Source organism: Cuculus canorus, chromosome 1 (genome assembly GCF_017976375.1).
Source record: "Cuculus canorus isolate bCucCan1 chromosome 1, bCucCan1.pri, whole genome shotgun sequence".
Lineage (NCBI taxonomy): Eukaryota > Metazoa > Chordata > Aves > Cuculiformes > Cuculidae > Cuculus > Cuculus canorus.
In genome coordinates, this window is record NC_071401.1 from 200,889,609 (window position 1) to 200,906,979 (window position 17,371).

At 44.7% G+C, this 17,371-nt stretch overlaps 1 protein-coding gene across 9 annotated transcripts in view; it reads left to right on the forward strand.

Moving 5' to 3' along the window:
- FRMD4A (FERM domain containing 4A) overlaps positions 1–17,371 on the forward strand; it is a 389,746-nt gene that overhangs the window by 282,448 nt on the left and 89,927 nt on the right. For all 9 annotated transcript variants that reach the window (XM_054056344.1, XM_054056345.1, XM_054056346.1 and 6 more), the window contains one exon: positions 5,599–5,691. In XM_054056344.1, coding sequence (XP_053912319.1) covers positions 5,599–5,691 — 93 coding nt within the window. The remainder of the gene's footprint in view (positions 1–5,598; positions 5,692–17,371) is intronic.

Here is a 17,371-nt window from a genome sequence, read left to right on the forward strand (position 1 = left end):
CTATTATGGAGGAGAGAATAACGCCTCCTATTTTAATGATCATAGGAACACTTTATGGCATGAGCTATTAACTGCAGGAAAGCACAAGTCTAAAGGGTGTCCCTGCACACCACGTGGGGCCAAGCTTCATGTGAAGCCTGAAGGTCTGCACACCAGTTGATAAAGAGTGAAAAGGAATGAGGAAAGGCCCTGTTTATTTAAGTTCAGCTGAGTCTGAATCTCGAGTAACTGCCCTTTCCTTTGGCATCAGCTCTTCTAGCATTTACTGAGGGCAGGTGGTCAGGATGACCCTTCTGTTCACTGCAGATGTCCCATCTGGGACACAGGCAGATTTTTAACATCCTTTACTTGTCTTTAGATGTGATTCACCTGCTTCGTGCAGAACTACCAGCTTTTGTATTCCACAGCTCCCGCTCTCCATAGCCCTAGCCAAAAGCTGATCCAAATCCTTTGCTGATGCCTATCCTCCCTCACCAGAGCAGATCCTGCAGAGAACCTTCTTCAGCTAGCTAATATATCAGATAAAAACTGCAAGGCACTGAGGTACACATTATTTGTGTAGAGACTGTACTAACTAAGGTAACAACAGATAGTGTCCTTGCTTAGCCCAGGACGCTATGGCAAAGGCATGGCAAGGGAACAGTGGGAGAAGAGGGAGAACAGGGTCACTCTTCCCTGATATACTCCCAAATCTCCAGGGATTTGGAGGGAACGTATTTGTACCCTGCGACCTTATTGCAGAGCCAAAACGAGAGACCAGGTGTCTCACATCCTGGATGAACAGCCAGTCCAACAGAGGGTTCAGCTCTCAGAATAATGTCCTGCTCTGGCATTAGACCAGTGCCTTTGTCACCAAGTCCACCATTTTGCAAAATCAGTTTACGTGATTTTAGTTTAGCTGTATAGCTAAACTCATACACCTCGTTATGCTTTGCAGACCCTTAAAAATATTTCTGTTGAAGGATTAAGACCATAAATGAGAAAATCTGTGAGCTTAAAGGGGGGTTTTGTTTCCATCATGATTGATGGAAATGTAAAATAGTTTATATGGTTTCTATTTTGTGAACTAGTCTTTCTCAGTGTCAATTCAATTTGATTTTGACACTAAAGGGGCTTGAGTTGGTTAATTGGTCCAAATACCTTGATAGCACAAATCAATGTGGATCCACTTTTAAGAAAACTAGACACTAACCAGTAAAACTGTATAAACAGAACCACCTGGAGGTGAAGTACTGACTGATGTACCACTCTTTACTGAAAGCTCTAATAAAAGAAAACAGAACTACTGCATGCAATCAACAATATGAACCCTGGGCACCAAAATCCATACTCCGTCTGCAACCAATAGAGAAAACGTATCTGGCTTGCAATATTCAGCCTCCCTACACGTCACCCAAAACTGCTTGCACCTTTATTTGTGAACACAATGATAAAAATACCCAAATGAGCAAACCAACAATGATAACGAAACAAAAGCTACTTTGTGTCTCTAAATTGAACTGTGAAGGAAATCCAGCTAGACATAGACATGCATGAATGGGATCCCAGTGGAAGCTGTCTAATTTGGTCCGTGAAAACTGTCAGGATTAGTACATGCCTAGGGTTATATGCCCATATATCTCCCTGTCTTACACGGGATTGCGCTCCATGAATAGTTCTGATGAAGACAGCAAGACAGTTTCCAGAGCAAAGTGTTTTGTGGAGTAACAACATTGGAGTTTGGCTCCTTGATAGCCCACATTCACAGGCAGATGCCAGTGACTCTTCACCACTGCTGTTCTCTACATGCCACACATGCACGCCTGAAAACAAGGAGTGAAGTGACAATCTGCAGTGCAGAAGCCCTCAGCGATGAAAGGTTGTAAGTGGTAATTGAGTACAGTGGGCAGTTAGCTCCTGGCAGTGATTTAAGTGACCTTCCTTCACGGAAGGAGCTTTGGGTTTAAGCTCTATGCAGATGAGAGTAATGAAACTCTTCAACTCAATAACTCAGTGGCAATTAAATGTATTATTCAATACTTACATCCATATACACGTACAACATAAATGTGTGATCTGATATGCATACACATATGCATATATTCATTTTGCACTGGTTATATCGACCAGTTTCTCAAGTTAAAATGCTGCGCAAATGAAAAAACAAGTCTTTTCAAAATAAGAAATACCTTGAAGTGAATTATCCTTCTGTGCACCATGGCTTCTCAACCCTTCATTGTACGTGTTAGGCAAACCCAGACTTTTCTGTTGAATAAACACAGAGGTAGACAATAAGTCGATTGTCAACAAATCAGTCTCAGTGGGAACCACTGTGTAATGCCATCAGCTGCTGGTGACTGCTACTTTGGTGATACAAATGTAGCTGGACAGGTTCAGGATAGGATGTCAGGCTTAGTGTGGCTTTTTCTTGCTCTGACAGAGTTTTATACCTTGACCTACATGGATAAATGCTCATTTTGTACTTTGGCTAGGAATGGGTAAGCACATCTAGTTTCAATCCCCATGCTGTGGTCTTCACAGTTAATTTCAGCTTTTTCGAATCTTGTTAAAAGAAACTTAGCAGGACTTCAGAATAAAAAGAATAGGGAAAAGGACAGAATTCAGGAAGGGGTTATGCAGTGGGAAATGTGCACACCTCTAATTTTTTGGTGCCCAGGCTGAGAATCTTCCAACACGACTTTTTTTCTGACAGCCTGGAGCATCTATCTTCTAAAAACCAAGCTTGTTAAAGCACACATGTGTGCTGAACAACAGGGCATGATGCAAGAATCCTACTCTGGCACTAGGCAACTGCATCCCAGCAGCAGAAATGATGGAGACCCCACTGTGCCGCATGCCCAGCTACACAGCCTGCTGAGAACAAAGCCAGGCAGCCCATATACACAGCCCTGCTAACGAGACCATCCTACCTCTGATCCCTTATCCCATCCTCGTCCCTGATCCCAAGTGGTATCGCTGCCCAACACTCACTCTCAGCACACGTATTGCAATAGAGACACATGAAATGACTAGTTGAGCTTAAAAAATCTGCATTTTGTCCCCCCTTTCCTATACCCACCCTGCTAGTAAGTCAGTGCCCCTAAAACACAGATCAGGCTGCACTTTACCTAGAGAAAAAAATATGGAAAAAAATATTTAAAATCTTGATCTTAAAGGGGGCTTTCAGGAAAGCCGAAGAGGGGCTCTTTATCAGGAAGTGCAGGATGAGGGGGAACAGTTTTAAGCTGAAAAAGGGGAGATTTAGATGAGATATTAGGAAGACATTTTCTCCTGTGAGGGTGGTGAGGCACTGGCACAGGTTGCCCAGGGAAGTCGTGTCTGCCCCATTCCTGGGTGTGTTCAAGGCCAGGCTGGATGAGGCTTTGGGCAGCCTGATCCAGTGGAAGGTGTCCCTGCCCATGGCAGGGCGGTTGGAACTGGATGATCTTTACAGTCCATTCCAGCCCAAACCATTCTATGATTCTATGATCTAAAGAAAAACGCTGGCTCAAAGTTAAAATATCTTGAAGAGAAATACACAGGTGTCTAGAGCAGGACATAAAAAAATTTTTGATCCTTTTTGTAGACAGAAAGATGTCTGGGATGTGTTTGAAAAGTCCGCAACTCCACCTCTTGCTTGTGTTTAGTTGAGACCTGGTACTTTTGCAAAATAGATGCAAAACCTGCTTAAACCGAATGCCTGACTTCTGTATAGCAAAATATGAGGTGAGATAGCTTCCTTCTTTATAAAGGTCTGATGCTGAACTCTCTGGAGTGATGACTGGAGCTCACAAGTTATTTTGAACCCCACAGAGAATGCAAAGCAGCACACTGTGCTAAGGTGAACATGTACGGTGTCCCAGGGCAGCCCAGAGCTGCCTGGTCTTGAAGATCCCTGAGTTGCCTATCCTCTTCTGCATCTACATAAGCCAGGGCAGCTGCATGGAAATTCAGATTGAACCCAGGTGATTCAAAGCCTCTTGAAACTGCTACTTTCCAATTTATGTATTTTTCTAGAAAAAATAATGGAGTGGGGGAGCTACAAATTTGGTGAAATTGCTAAATAAAACTGTTGTTGCTTACTTTCCTAAGGGGCCTCTCGGTTGCTCAAAGCACACGCACTGCTAAGGGGTAACAGGCAGACTTTTGTGAAAGCTGTGTGTGTTTGCTGACAGTGTACATTGCTAAGCCTTGTGGCAACCCTAAAGTTAAGTTAATGGGTTTTTTTAATAAAAATAAGCCTTCTTCCCCCCCCTTTTTTTTTCTTTTTGGATGGAATGAAGAATTATTCTTGAGCGTTAGCATAAGCTGGCAAATAGGCACTGGAACAAAGCTCAGAAAATCTGAGTTCTATTTCCTGCTTTATTTGCTGCAAGATTCCCCCCAAAATCACTTCAGTTCTCTCTCTTTTTGCTTGTCTAGACAGTAGAGCACTGAAGGCAAAGGCTACCTCTCCCTCTGGGTGAAATCTGGTCTGACTGAAATCAGCAGCAAAACACTAATGGGTATAATCTGGAGAAGGGCAGATTTAGGCTTGATATAAGGAAGAGTTTCCTCACCATGAGAGTGGTGAGGCACTGGCACAGGTTGCCCAGGGAAGTTGTGGCTGCTCCATCCCTGGAGGTGTTCAAGGCCAGGTTGGATGGGGCCTTGGGCAGCCTGATCTAGTGGGAGGTGTCCCTGCCCATGGCAAGGGGGTTGGAACTGGATGATCTTTAAAGTCCCTTCCAACCCAAACCATTCTATGATTCTATGATCCTATGATTCTATGCAGCTCTAGCATCACTGAAGGCAACAGCAAAATTCCCGACAACTTTAGTGGGTTGTGAATTTTGCCCGGTGTATTTCCCTAGAGCCTAATTCAATGCCACCTTTATCTCAGCTGGGGAATGAGGTGCCCCTGTAATAAAAATAATGGTGTTTATAAATACCTCTCGCATGCACCCAGTGCTCTACAATGTGGGGAATGTGACAAAGAACAGAGCTTCTGTCCAGGAAAGCTTCCAGCAGCAAAGCACGAATGGATAAATTATAGGATAAAATAATAGCGACAGGTACCATCTAGGGAAAAGAAAAGCAGCTTGTGGTAATTGGAGCTGGAATGCTTCATGGAGCAGCTGTTTTTCAGGAGCTACCTGAAGGAGGAAAAACAAAGGCTGGGCAAACCAAGAGAGGCTATTGCAGGCACCTGGGTGGTAAATAAACTGTCTGAGGCTGTAGTGTCAGGTTTAGCCTTGAGTGAAACATTACAGGAGTTGTGGAAACTCTTAACAATAAGGATTTCTAATGAAAATCTTGACAGACTTTTAATGATATGACTGCTCCAGGGGGTTGTAATAAAAAGGTGAAGCTCATAACATTTCGGGCTCTCCTGCCTGCTTGATGCTGCCAGCTTTCACCTGACAGATTGAACTTTAGCTGTTCGATTCCCAGACTGAAATGTTGCCAGGATATCGCCTACACTTCTCAAACATTGACAGTGTATTTTTCAAATATCATTCAATAGCCGACGGCAAATAGCATTCTCTTTGGTTCATCTTTTGTAAAACCTCATTCATTGAAAAGAGTAGCGTGAAATCTCTTTGGTGATGGGCTCAAAACTGTCTCTTCTTTTGCCAGGGGACACTTGAATTGGCTTCAGCTGGACCGCCGGGTGCTGGAACATGACTTCCCCAAAAAGTCAGGACCAGTTGTTTTGTACTTCTGTGTCAGGTAAGTGTGTGGTGGCAAGAACTTCCCATGGGATACAGCTAAGGATGACTGCTTCATAGGCCAGGAAACGAGGCTTTCAGCTTCTCATAATGTAGAAAGTCCTGCAGACAAACAAACACTTTTTGAGCTCTTCAGCTTTGACAATTCCTCTCACACAAGTGTAAATGAGTAGTAACCACACCAACACCCACAGCTGCCCAGGAAGTTTGTATAAAAGGAAGATTAGATGTTATACCTTTACATTTTCATTTGTGGGTTTTGAACTCCTGGAAAATCCAAGCTGGGCAAGGCTGCAGAACAAAGACCTCTTTCTGCCAGGATAACCAACCTGGAAGGAGAATACTCGCTTCCTCACTGGCAAGCCATCATTTCCTCTGGATTGCGCCCAGAGTGCACATTATGTCAGGGACCAAATTAATCCCAGTATAGCTCTGTTGTATTTGCCTTCTGGACTCAAGCGCACAATGGTATAACTAAGTACCTGAAAATAGCAAATGATAGCATTTTATGGCAATCAGTTGGCTTATGCATGGACATAGAACATATTCATGGACTGGACCAGATCAGATTAGAAAAGTTGTAATGAAGATGATGGCAAGTGGGGAGAATTTCTCTTCATCTGGGAACTTGGCAAGGAACTGTTAGTGTTTGGAAGCCGCTAGAAGCTGCCAGTGCTCTAATGTACGCAAACGTCTTTGCCTTCGAGGGAGATACTGTCTAAGAAGACTAATTTGCTTTTGCAGCTTTAAAACACCCAGGGAGAGGCTGGGGGTTGTGATGGCATATGTACAATATTAAGTTGAGGGGTTTGACTTACTTTTAATGGATAGCTCATGTCTAGAACTAGCCAGTGCAGTGTTACTGTCTTTTTCTGTTAGGCTTTCCACGCCAGTGTTATATTACATCTGACACCACACTCATTCATTCCGTAGTACCCACAAAAAATGAAGACCTACTTTTGAGTTTCTTCCCCTGAGTGAAGCTTTTTTTTCCCCGCTTAGCAATTGCCTTTCATTTAACTTCAATTACAAGGGTGGCTTCTCAATAGATGAGACTCTTTGTTCTGTTATGTCCCTATATTTAGTGGTGGATATATCTTAGGGCAAATCAAGATTGCACAAAGTCCCATGACTCCAGAAGTAGCCTTCTGGAGTTCAGTCTACGTTTTGGGTGCTTCAAGCCATAAGGGTAGATCCAGAGCTGAACATTTCCAGGGTATACAATCCAGATCCAGCTCTGCTTAGAACTATACAAAGTTATTTGTGCTCAGCAGGATAAGTGTTAGACTTTTAGGCAAATAAAAAAAAAAAGGCAAAAAAAACCCCAAAAATAAACTCCAAAACCCAACCCATTAAGAACATAGTACCTCTGTGATAAAGTCTACCGACTGAATTGAGGAGTCCATGCTAGGACAGGGCTCCCATGGAAAGCAGGGAAAGCTCTGACTGAGCAAGAGCTAAGTGCAGATCTTAGGAGTGGAATCGCTAAATGTGTGAAAGCCAGTGCTACTGAGCCACTCTCATATTCATTTCAAAGACCACTCAAAGAGCATAAATATTGCCACCTGTAATGTTTCATGGGAGTTGGCAGCACAGTGGAGACAAGTCATTCTGGCAGGATTTTAGCCAAGAGACATCTTAGGAGTGTGGATCCATAAAACAGTAAATGAGAGAGCTCTCCTGTTCTGGAATCATAATCCATAGGGGAAATCCATAGGGGATTTTTCCCTAGGGGATTTTTCCCATAGGGGAAAGGTCAGCATTCAATGTCTGAAAAATGTGTGTAGGAAAACCAGACTGACTATGGGCTATTTGTGGTAGTAATGAGTGGATTGTCACAAAGAGTTACAAATTGAATTGGACAGGAAAACCAGCTGCCTCAAGAGTTAGGAATGAGCATTAACTTACCACAGCTTTTCTACTGCTTATTTCCCCATGGATGTCTGATGCTGGCAAGAAGCTGGAAAAGTTTCCCAGCATGTAAGGAGTTCCTATGTCTATTTCCAAATGTGATATGAGCAGAAGGCAATCAGAGAAGAAATCTACACCTGCCAGCTGGCTGAAGTTGAAAAGGCCCCAGGTGTCTGTTGCCCAGCGGTTTCAGTTCTGGCTTTGGAACCAAAGCAAGGGCTGAAGGAAAAGTTGTGAAAAGACTCACCCATAGACGAGGTTGTATTTTGAAAATCTGAAGGGGCACAGGGGCTTGCAGAGCCATCGACATCCGTACATTAAAGACAATGCTCCCACTCCTCTGCTGCCATGAGGAGGAAAGCAGAGATAACTGATGCTGTACCACAGATAGTTACAGATATATTGATTCTTAAGGGACTGGGTGCTCATGACACCTGCTGTTTCGTTGGTAGAAGTTTGTCTGTTTGCAGATACGTTTCTTGCATTACACCTCTCAAGAATTGCAGCTGAAAAAAGCCTAAATTGGTGCTGGAGTCCTAATTGGGGGGGATAGTAATTCATGCGACTGGATGTGCTAGATGTTCATTACAGAGAAATCTGTCTACTGTATCAGGATTTAGTAATCACGTGGATTTTTTTCATCTAGTAAAAGTAAATATACAATTCAACAACATTGGGTAACTACTGAAGACATGAAGCTTCAGGCAAGAAAACTAAATGGTAGTATGTGAAGAGAGGAAGCCATAGAGAAACCATTTTCACTTTTTATGTGACTATCAAATTGTTTTTACCTTTAACATGCCTGCAGCAATGTTGATGGGCAATGTGCCCACCAAAGATGCCACAGTTTTTAGATTGCTCTAAAAGTACATTTAAAGGGAAGCGTGACTTTTTAAGCAAAGGCTTCTTGGAAGAACTGTGCTGAAAATAGGAATCTTTATGAAGTTCACAGTGTGAAATTCTCCTCCCTTATTTAAATCTCTGCAGCACTGTTGAAGCTTCATCTTTTGACACACATTTCCATGGGGTTTGACATTGTTGAACATTGATGTCCAGTGTCTTCACTCTCTTGCATAATCAACCATCAAAAATTTCACAGCACTGTGTCAAAGAAAGAGGATTTTAGAAGGATGTTCTCAGCATTAGCCAGAAGAAATTGCTTCTTCCCTTGCACACTTGCACAGCTAATTGAAGCCTCTCTCTCTTCAGGTTGTTATCAATGCTTCTCTGGAAGCTTTCCACTGAGAACAACTTAGGAATCTAGGAAGCAATCACAACTGCTTGGGCAGCTGGGAACTGCCCCATGGCCATTCTTGTGCAATGTTATTTTACGAAACTCTGCTAATATCCATTTATATATCTTTAAAGCCACACATGAAAGCAAGAGGGAGTGCTGTATATCTTGCAGGGCAGGTGGGACATCTGGCAGCAGGATGGGAGTGATAGTAGTTCTTGTCTTAGTATTAGCTTCCCTGAGCGGCTTTCTAAAGCCCTAGTCACTTGATTCTTGGTGAAATTCATTCCTTGTCTCGGACAATTCAGTGCAGATAAACACAGCCAGGTGAGAGTCACAGCTAAAGTCTAGGAGAAACAAAAGACAAGGACAGAGGAAGGAGGGATCGCTTGACTAGTTGATTTTACAGAGCTATTTTGAGACCAGAAGAGGATAGTGAAACTACCTGACAGCATGAGCTGCATGGCAAAGGGCAGGAACCTAAGTAAAGCGTGGAGACTCGGGAGCAGCAAAGAGGTCAAAGAGAAACAGAGCTAGCAGGGGTTCGAATAAAGGTTGTTATATTTTAGCAGGCGAGGAATCATTTTGCTCTGACTCACACAGGCAGAAGAAGGAAGGCAAAGATACTCCCTTTGTGAAAATCTTTGAGGTAAGAGAGGACCAGAGCATAAACACACTCTTTGTTCACAGAGAGCAAAGTTGTCCAGACTTTGCAGTGAATTCTCATCCTCAAACAATAGGCTTGTGGGATTAGCAATCCTTAGCTAGGGAACCACCAGCATGGGTCTGATCTCTTTGTCTTCTGGATGTTTGTCATGCTGTTAATTTATATAAACAAGCTCAGCAAATAAAATTCACTGTACTAGTGGATCTTTTCCCAGGAATTAATATATGTGTTCTCAGGGTGGCTCCACCAGCCAAACAGTGACAACTCACTGCAGAAGTCATCACACTAAATCAGAATATCTCTCATGTGGAAAGGCTTTTCTTTCAGAAATAAATCCTTAATACTCAAATGCACTGTGAGGCAGAGTTTGTATCTGTGGCCCAGCAGTATTCCCACAAAGGAATGCCTGTGTCCAGCAACATCTGGCATATGTTCATACATACTGGTTAGGCTGAAGTCAGCATGGGAGCTGTGAGGGCTCAGGACTCTCAATACTGATGCCAGACATTTTGCCAGGTTACCACAGTTACTACCAAACAAGGTGGCCTTCAATAAGAAACGAGCACTGTAACACAGAGTGCAAAGCTCATGCATGTCACCTCTTTAACCTGAAGGAACATAGCTTTGCGTGCACCCGTGGTGATCCAGGTCTGAGGTAGGTAGGGCAGATGTCCGTGATGGGACTCACCGCACCAAACATGGGATATTTACCTGGTAGACAGCCCTACATCAGAGCAAATCAGCACAGCCTTCCTGTATAACCACCGGAAATAAATAGGCACTTTTAAGAACAATTCCTCCAACTTATTTCAGATGACTGCTTTGGGATTCAGTAAGTTGCAGTCTAATATACCTATGTCTCTTCTTTGACCTCCAACCTCTGCTCAGATGTAGGCATCTACATTGCAGCTACCTCTTTTCACCTGATAAATCCCCTCCATGTGCATCAAGGGCAGCCTATAAATTCAGATTATTATTTCAAACCAGGTTGGCACAGCCAGGGTTGAGGAGGCATTTCCCATCTGAACAGAATTGGATCAGATTTCAGTTGCTAATGAGGCTTTTGGCTATTTCAGTTTCTCAGCCATCCTTTACATCCGGTGGTTAAAGACATATTGCATGAGAAAATGATTAATGCTAAAAATAAACAGAGGAGGAGACCATTTGGAAACAGTTCACCCTGAAAGGAGGAGAGACAGTGGTGGCTAACATGGATTTCTCATCAGTCTAGAGGGACTTTACAATTTGTTGTCAAAATACATTGCTGCTTCTCCCATCATCTGGAAGACATGCATGGGATGCAGATTCATGGCATGCTGCTCTCAACTTGCCCGACTCGCTCACATGGCAATCCCAGCACACCGTGGTTGTGTGTGCCATTCATTTCCACTCAGCTTTGCATCTCTCCGAGAAATTAGATTAGGGGGTGGTGATGACAGCAGCCTGCTGTGACAGGAAGAGTGGAATAGAACCACACTAAATTAACCAGAGCAATTTATTTGTCTCACATGTAGTGGGCTGTGTTTCTCCATCCACAGTTTTCTCCACTCTATTGCTTTGCTCCAGACAGGGCATGAGGGGGGTGGATGAGCTGCAGGGGCTTCTGAGTACAACCCTGAGCAAGGCGGGTGGGATGAGAGAAAGCCAGCAGGAAAGTGATGCCAAGGTGAGAGGAGATGGTAGCTGAAGTATCTTTTCCCTCCCATCAGCAGCTACTGTCTCTTGTCACCATGGAGAAGGAAGGAGCAGCCCTCTCTCTGTCCTATGGTGTTAGACAGGGGTTTCCAGGAACTGGGGAGAGAGGCCTGAGGAGATCATCAAACATGCCAGTTTTGCAGCCAAGGGAGAGGGAGAGAAATGGCAGAGTTTGCTCTCACCTGTGGATATGTTTCATCTCCTGTGCTAGCACCCAAGAGAAGATGCTTAGGAGTCATAAATAGAAATCTGCTCTTCCCTGCTCAGTTGCAGACACCTCTGCAAAGGGAGCTGAAAGGAGGGTGGTGCTGGACTCTCTTTGCCATGGAGCTTGAACAGCCCAGTAGAGTTCAGGGAACTGCCCTGAGATGTTCCAGCACCTTGGGTACTCAGTCTTCATCCTCATGTTTAGCTGTCTCTGAGCTTCTTCCAGCTGTGCTGCCTCCCTCACCTGCTCTCAGTGATCACTCCCCACACCAAGCTCACAGGCAGTTTATGCTACATAAAAGGGAGGCAAAGAGACATCTCCCACTCATGTTATATATCTACAGCTCCTAGCACTGCTGGGGTGCCAAAAATCAGAATATTAAACCCACATAATCAACCCAGCCCAATCAAGCTGCTTTCAGGAGCTCCCGTGAGCTGCTCTGTCTATAAAGTTCAGCAAAGCTGTGCCATAATCAAGATCTCTTTGTACAGCATCTGTTTTGCTGCTTGGTGTGCATCAGCTGTGTGTACACTACAGGGGAAGATCTCAAAGCCATCAGCCCTGCAAACCCCCTCCTCCCACCCTGCCGCAGTGTATAAATACAGCCGCTCAGACCTTGTTTGTGCTGGAAGACAAGGCTCCCCACAGACAATTTATTGCAGCCTTCTCAGGGTGGCCCCCTGCTCTGTTCACCGAGGAGGGGGGGAAGGTGTAATAAATTGCCTGCGGGGAGGCTTTGCTCCTCAGAGTCTCTTTAGAGATATGAGAAACTTCTGTCCAGTCAGAAGATTTACTTGTGTGAAAACTGACCTTTGCTTGAGGAAGGGAACTAATGGGGCTCTGCTACTTAGCACACAGCTCTGAGCTAAGCCATCCATTACACACACATCTTAACAGCAGTCTGGCTCTTGAGTCCCATAACATCATTTCTGTTTTCTGCTTAACTGCGAATATATTTATATAAGTGTGCTGTGTTTAGTAAAGGGGATAAGTTGTTTTTCCATTCTATTCGGCCACTCCAAGGGGAAGGAAAAGCAGCATTCTAAGAATCTGTTGGTTTGAGCCACATTTTGAATGTGTTGATGCCAGCAGCATTGTCTTGTCTCATTTTGGGAAGCATTTAGACAGCATGACAGGTACCATGTAGAAATGATGGATGCTGTCAGTGTAGGATTTGTACCTAATTTGGATCAAGCAGCGATAGCTATGCCAGTGCCTACACACAGATTCCCAACTGGGTCAAAGTCATGCAGTCATCTTCTTCATTTTCATTGCAATTTGTGCATTGGTATTTTACCCCAGTGGGTGTGATTAGCTGTCACCAGCGAAGCAAGCAACAAGGTCTGCTACGAGGGCCGTGGCACCCCATGCCAGCTTTCACAGCCAAATGCCTGCGCTGCTGACAAGACGGTGGAATGGGTGGATTTCTATTCCTAAAATGATTCAAGATCAAGATCCTCAGATGAAAGATGCTATGCAATTATTGAGGAATGGTGTTACACAACACAGGGCAGTCGGCAAGTTACCTCTAATAGCCAAGATGTCACTCTGGGTAAGGATCAAAGAGCAGGAAAAATCTGGACTGGAGCTCAGGCTAGTGCGGTGAAATTCCCCTGGCAGCTGAGAGAGAGGAGAGGAGGAAGGCAGTGTGCTGCTGTGATCAGGTCACTGCTCTTACCTCACACCTGGGACAGATAACCATATCACTCCAAGCTCAAAGGAGCTGCAACAGCCTTTTTTGTACAAAGCTGCACTTCTCTTTTAAGGACATTTCGTGGGTGGAGTGATTTGCAGAATACATTGAGTGGGCTTCCTGCTTTTATGGCTTGGTTCAGCCTGGCTCCCCTCCTGGTAAGAGGGCAGAGGCCTCACTGTACTGAAATCAGTTCCTTTCCAGGTGATGCTTGATGCTGTAACCAAATCTCAGGGAGGAATGTGCCTGCATGACCGCCTTCATTCCTTCCCTTCTCTAGGCTGATACTGGGGCAATTTGCAGTTTGCAGAGACTCCCAGGTTATACAGCCTGGAAGAGAGGAAGAGAGATCGCCTCTATATATTCCAAAGCAAATCCCTTGGTATGAATGAGCAAATATCCCCAAAATACGTGATTTTCCAGCAGTTCAGTGGCCCAGCTTCTTACAAACACTGAGAAAAAATGGATGGGCAGTGGGTAAAAGGTGCAAACAGCTTCATAGTGCAATACAGCCAGTGGGAAAGAGAAAGGGAACAGGCTCAGGTTAAACAATATCCACATATCCACAGCTTTTTTGTTGTGTTGTTAGCTGCAATTCCCTATATTCCTGGAATCACATTCACCTCCAGTTTAGTGGCTTCCTTGCAATGAGGTAAAAGTTGACATAGGTCTCTCTCGCTGCGTCCCTGTCCCCTGCACACTAGTCCCAGGTGCTGGGTGAGGGAAGCCTGAGTGTGGCACAAGCACAAGAGACAGAACACAGATCAGCATCAAAATTAATGCAGAAGGGGAGATAAATGGAGCTTTTTAGCACCACTAATTTTCATTCCTGGCTAATTACTTAACAGGCCACCTATTTAGCATGACCATTGTCTACTTTAAGTATCAGCACATAAAAGTGCACACACATGACTATTAGCAAACAGGGCTGGAACATAAAAGGGTCTCTGCAGCCTGAGCTACTCAGAATACTCATTTAGCATGAGACACTGGACATAATGACATCTGCATTTAAGTCCATTATACTGATGCATGTGATTTTTCTTTTCCTGGTTAGCAAATGGCCTCATATTTTTCAAATTATTCTCTGAGGTTTTGAATGACATGGTGAGGGATAATAAGCCAGCCCCCAGGATGCATGAGGCAGAAAAGGGGTCTTCTCCTTTATCCATTGCTTTACAATAATAAGAGGCAGTTCATTGACAGAGCCACCAAGCTCTGTCCTGCATCATAACCAGCCAGCTGGGAAGGACATGGGAGACACCTCTGCCCCTTTCAATCCTGTCTCTTGGGTCTGAGTACATTTCCCACCTAGGGCAGGAGAAAACACTGGGGAAGGCAACTGCACATCGAACCCAAAATCCTTTTCCTTCATTCTGACCTCTTCCATGAAATCCATTTTTACCCTTTGTTTTTCTTTTTAATGGGAAAATAATGCTTTCACCTGGGGAGAGAAGAGCCACTTGGATTGTCATTCTGTGATCTTTCCACTTTCTTATTCTTAATAGATCCAAGAGAGGTTGTTAAGCACTGCAAGAGCCTGGCCAGGGAAGTGGTTGAGTCACCAGTCCCGGAGGTATTCAAAAGATTCGTAGATGTGTGTAGGGACATGGTTCCGTGGTGGACTTGGCAGTGTTAGGTTTAAGGTTGGGTTGATGATCTTAAAGGTCTTTTCCAACCTAAATGATTCTGTAATTCTCTTTTGCCTCCCTGAATAGAAACAGTATCACAAGGCTGGAGGCAATGTACCACCTTTGCCAATACTAAGTCACTGTCTCCTTCCCTTTAGAAAAGGCAGGAACTCACCCAAAGATCACTGCCTCGGTGTTATTAGTCATGGTCACCTTAATCAGGAAAAACATCCTCAGTGCCATCCTTGGCCCCCTTGTCACTGCCTGGCACTGCTTGCCTTTGTTTTGACTGGCCTTCTTTCACAGCACTGTACCAGCACACTGGAGACACACACACTGGCATGTCCCTCATCCAGCTGCCCCCTGTGCCCCTGTTGCCACCACACTGCTTTCCTCTGAAAGCAGCAAGACATCTGAGGAGTGAGGCTTGATAGCACAGCAGAAGGCAGTGCTTTGCTATCTCCTTGCCTGGTCTGTGCTCTCCAGATGGCAGAGGGACACCGTCCTAGTCATGGCTCCAGTTCCAATTACAGCTTTTTCTTGTAGAGACATTCCTCAAGATGTTGTTCCTCAGTGAAACCAGGTGTTGAAACTCTTTTGAGGTCTTCAAAATCCCTTTCAATGTTTTGTGGGGTTTTTTTTTAATTTTCTTGGAAGAAAACACCATGGCACCAGAACAGGAGTGTTTCTTTTTGCTTAAAAAATGGGTTTGCTGTTGGATGAAAACCTTTGGTACCAGTTATTTCCCACCAGAGTCCAGCTTCACAATTAGCAGGATGATATCACTACCCCAGGACAGATCTGCCTACAGGAAAGATGGAGAGAAGCTCTTTATCAGGGAGTGCAGTGATAACAGAAAGGGTAATCTTTTTAAGCTGAAAGAGAGGAGATTTAGATTAGATAGTGAAAAGAAATGTTCTCCTGCAAGGGGTGGTGAGGCACTGGCACACTCCCTGGAGTTGTTCAAGACCAGATTGGATGGGGCCTTGGGCAGCCTGATCTAGTGGGAAGTGTCCCTGCCCACCATAGGGGGGCTGGAGCTGGATAATCTTTAAGGTCCCTTCCAATCCAAGCCATTCTATGATTCTATTATCTACACCTGAAGTAGACAAGACATCCATTGGCTGTGGTTATGCATAAAAATACCATTGTCTTGAAATGTTTTTACCATTTGACAGATTCTGCTTTGAAATGAAAACAAGGGCTTGTGATCACAAATGCTGCAACACTGTATTTGCACAGTCAGGAACTCATCTGCTCAGAGCCTGGTCCCTGCGAGGTGATAGATGGTCACGTGCAAAATGTTGGGATATATCACAGATTCACAGGATCATAGAATAGTTAAGGTTGGAAGGGACATTAAAGATCATCTAGTTCCAACCCCCCTGCCATCCTTCAGGTACTGGAAGGTCACTATAAAATCTCCTCTGAGCCTTCTTTTCTTCAGGCTGAACAAACCCAACTCTCTCAGCCTGTCCTTGTAGGGAAGGTGCTCCAGCCCTCCGATCATCCTTGTAGCCCTCCTCTGGACCTGTTCCAACAGCGCCATATCCTTCTTACATTGAGGATTCCAGAACTGGACACAGCATTCCAGATGAGGTCTCACAAGAGAGGAATAGAGGGGCAGAATCACTTCCCTTGATCTGCTGGCCACGCTTCTTTTGATGCAGCCCAGGATACGGTTGGCCTTCTGGGCTGTAAGTATACACTGTTGGCTCATGTCGAGCTTCCCATTGACCAGCACCCCCAAGTCCTTCTCTGCAGGGCTGCTCTCAGTCACATTATCCCCCATCGTGTACTGAAAACAGGGATTGGCTGGACCCAGGTGCAGGACCTTTTACTTGGCCTTGTTGAACCTCAGGAGGTTCTCAGAGGCCCACTTCTCCAGTCTGTCCAGTCCCCTCTGGATGACATCCCATCCTTCCGGTGTGGCAACCACACCATTCAGCTTGGTGTCATCCGCAAACTTGCTGAGGATGCACTCAATCTCACTGTCAATACCATTGATAAAGATATTTAACAGCACTGGTCCCAGAACAGACCCCTTAGGGTTACCAGTCGTCACGGATCTCCATCTGGACTTTGAGCCAGGGACATGTGTTAGGGGCAATACTAAACACTTTTTATGTGGCATTTTCTTTCGGTGTGTGGAAATTGGAGAATGCTGCTCACTTCAGCTCTCACTGCCGACATAAGCACACCACCAGCTTGGGTGCTTTAGGAGGCCACTTCACTGAGAGTCCTGAGGCCTCCTGTCCCCATTGTCAGGACAAAGTGCTAATGACCAACACCTTCCCAACACTGCTAAATTTGCCCATCTGCACACACACAACTGGTTCATATATGAGGCCAGCAGCAGTGGCGAGGGATTCTCCATCTCCTGAAGAACCAGAAATCAAACTGGTCAGTTCAGAGTCCAGTCAGAGATTTCTCCATGTTGCAAGTCAAACGTGGGCATGTATGTAATGCAAGGCAGAAACTACAGTAGTGCCAGTTTCCCATCACCCAAGGATCAGGAGTTTCCACAGATGCTTCTCACAGGCACCACTGTATAAATATCTGCACTTGGCTGGCTACGATGGGAATTGCCATTCAGCACAGCGTGAGGGGCCTCAAGTTGTCTCAGAACGAGTTGCCAGTTA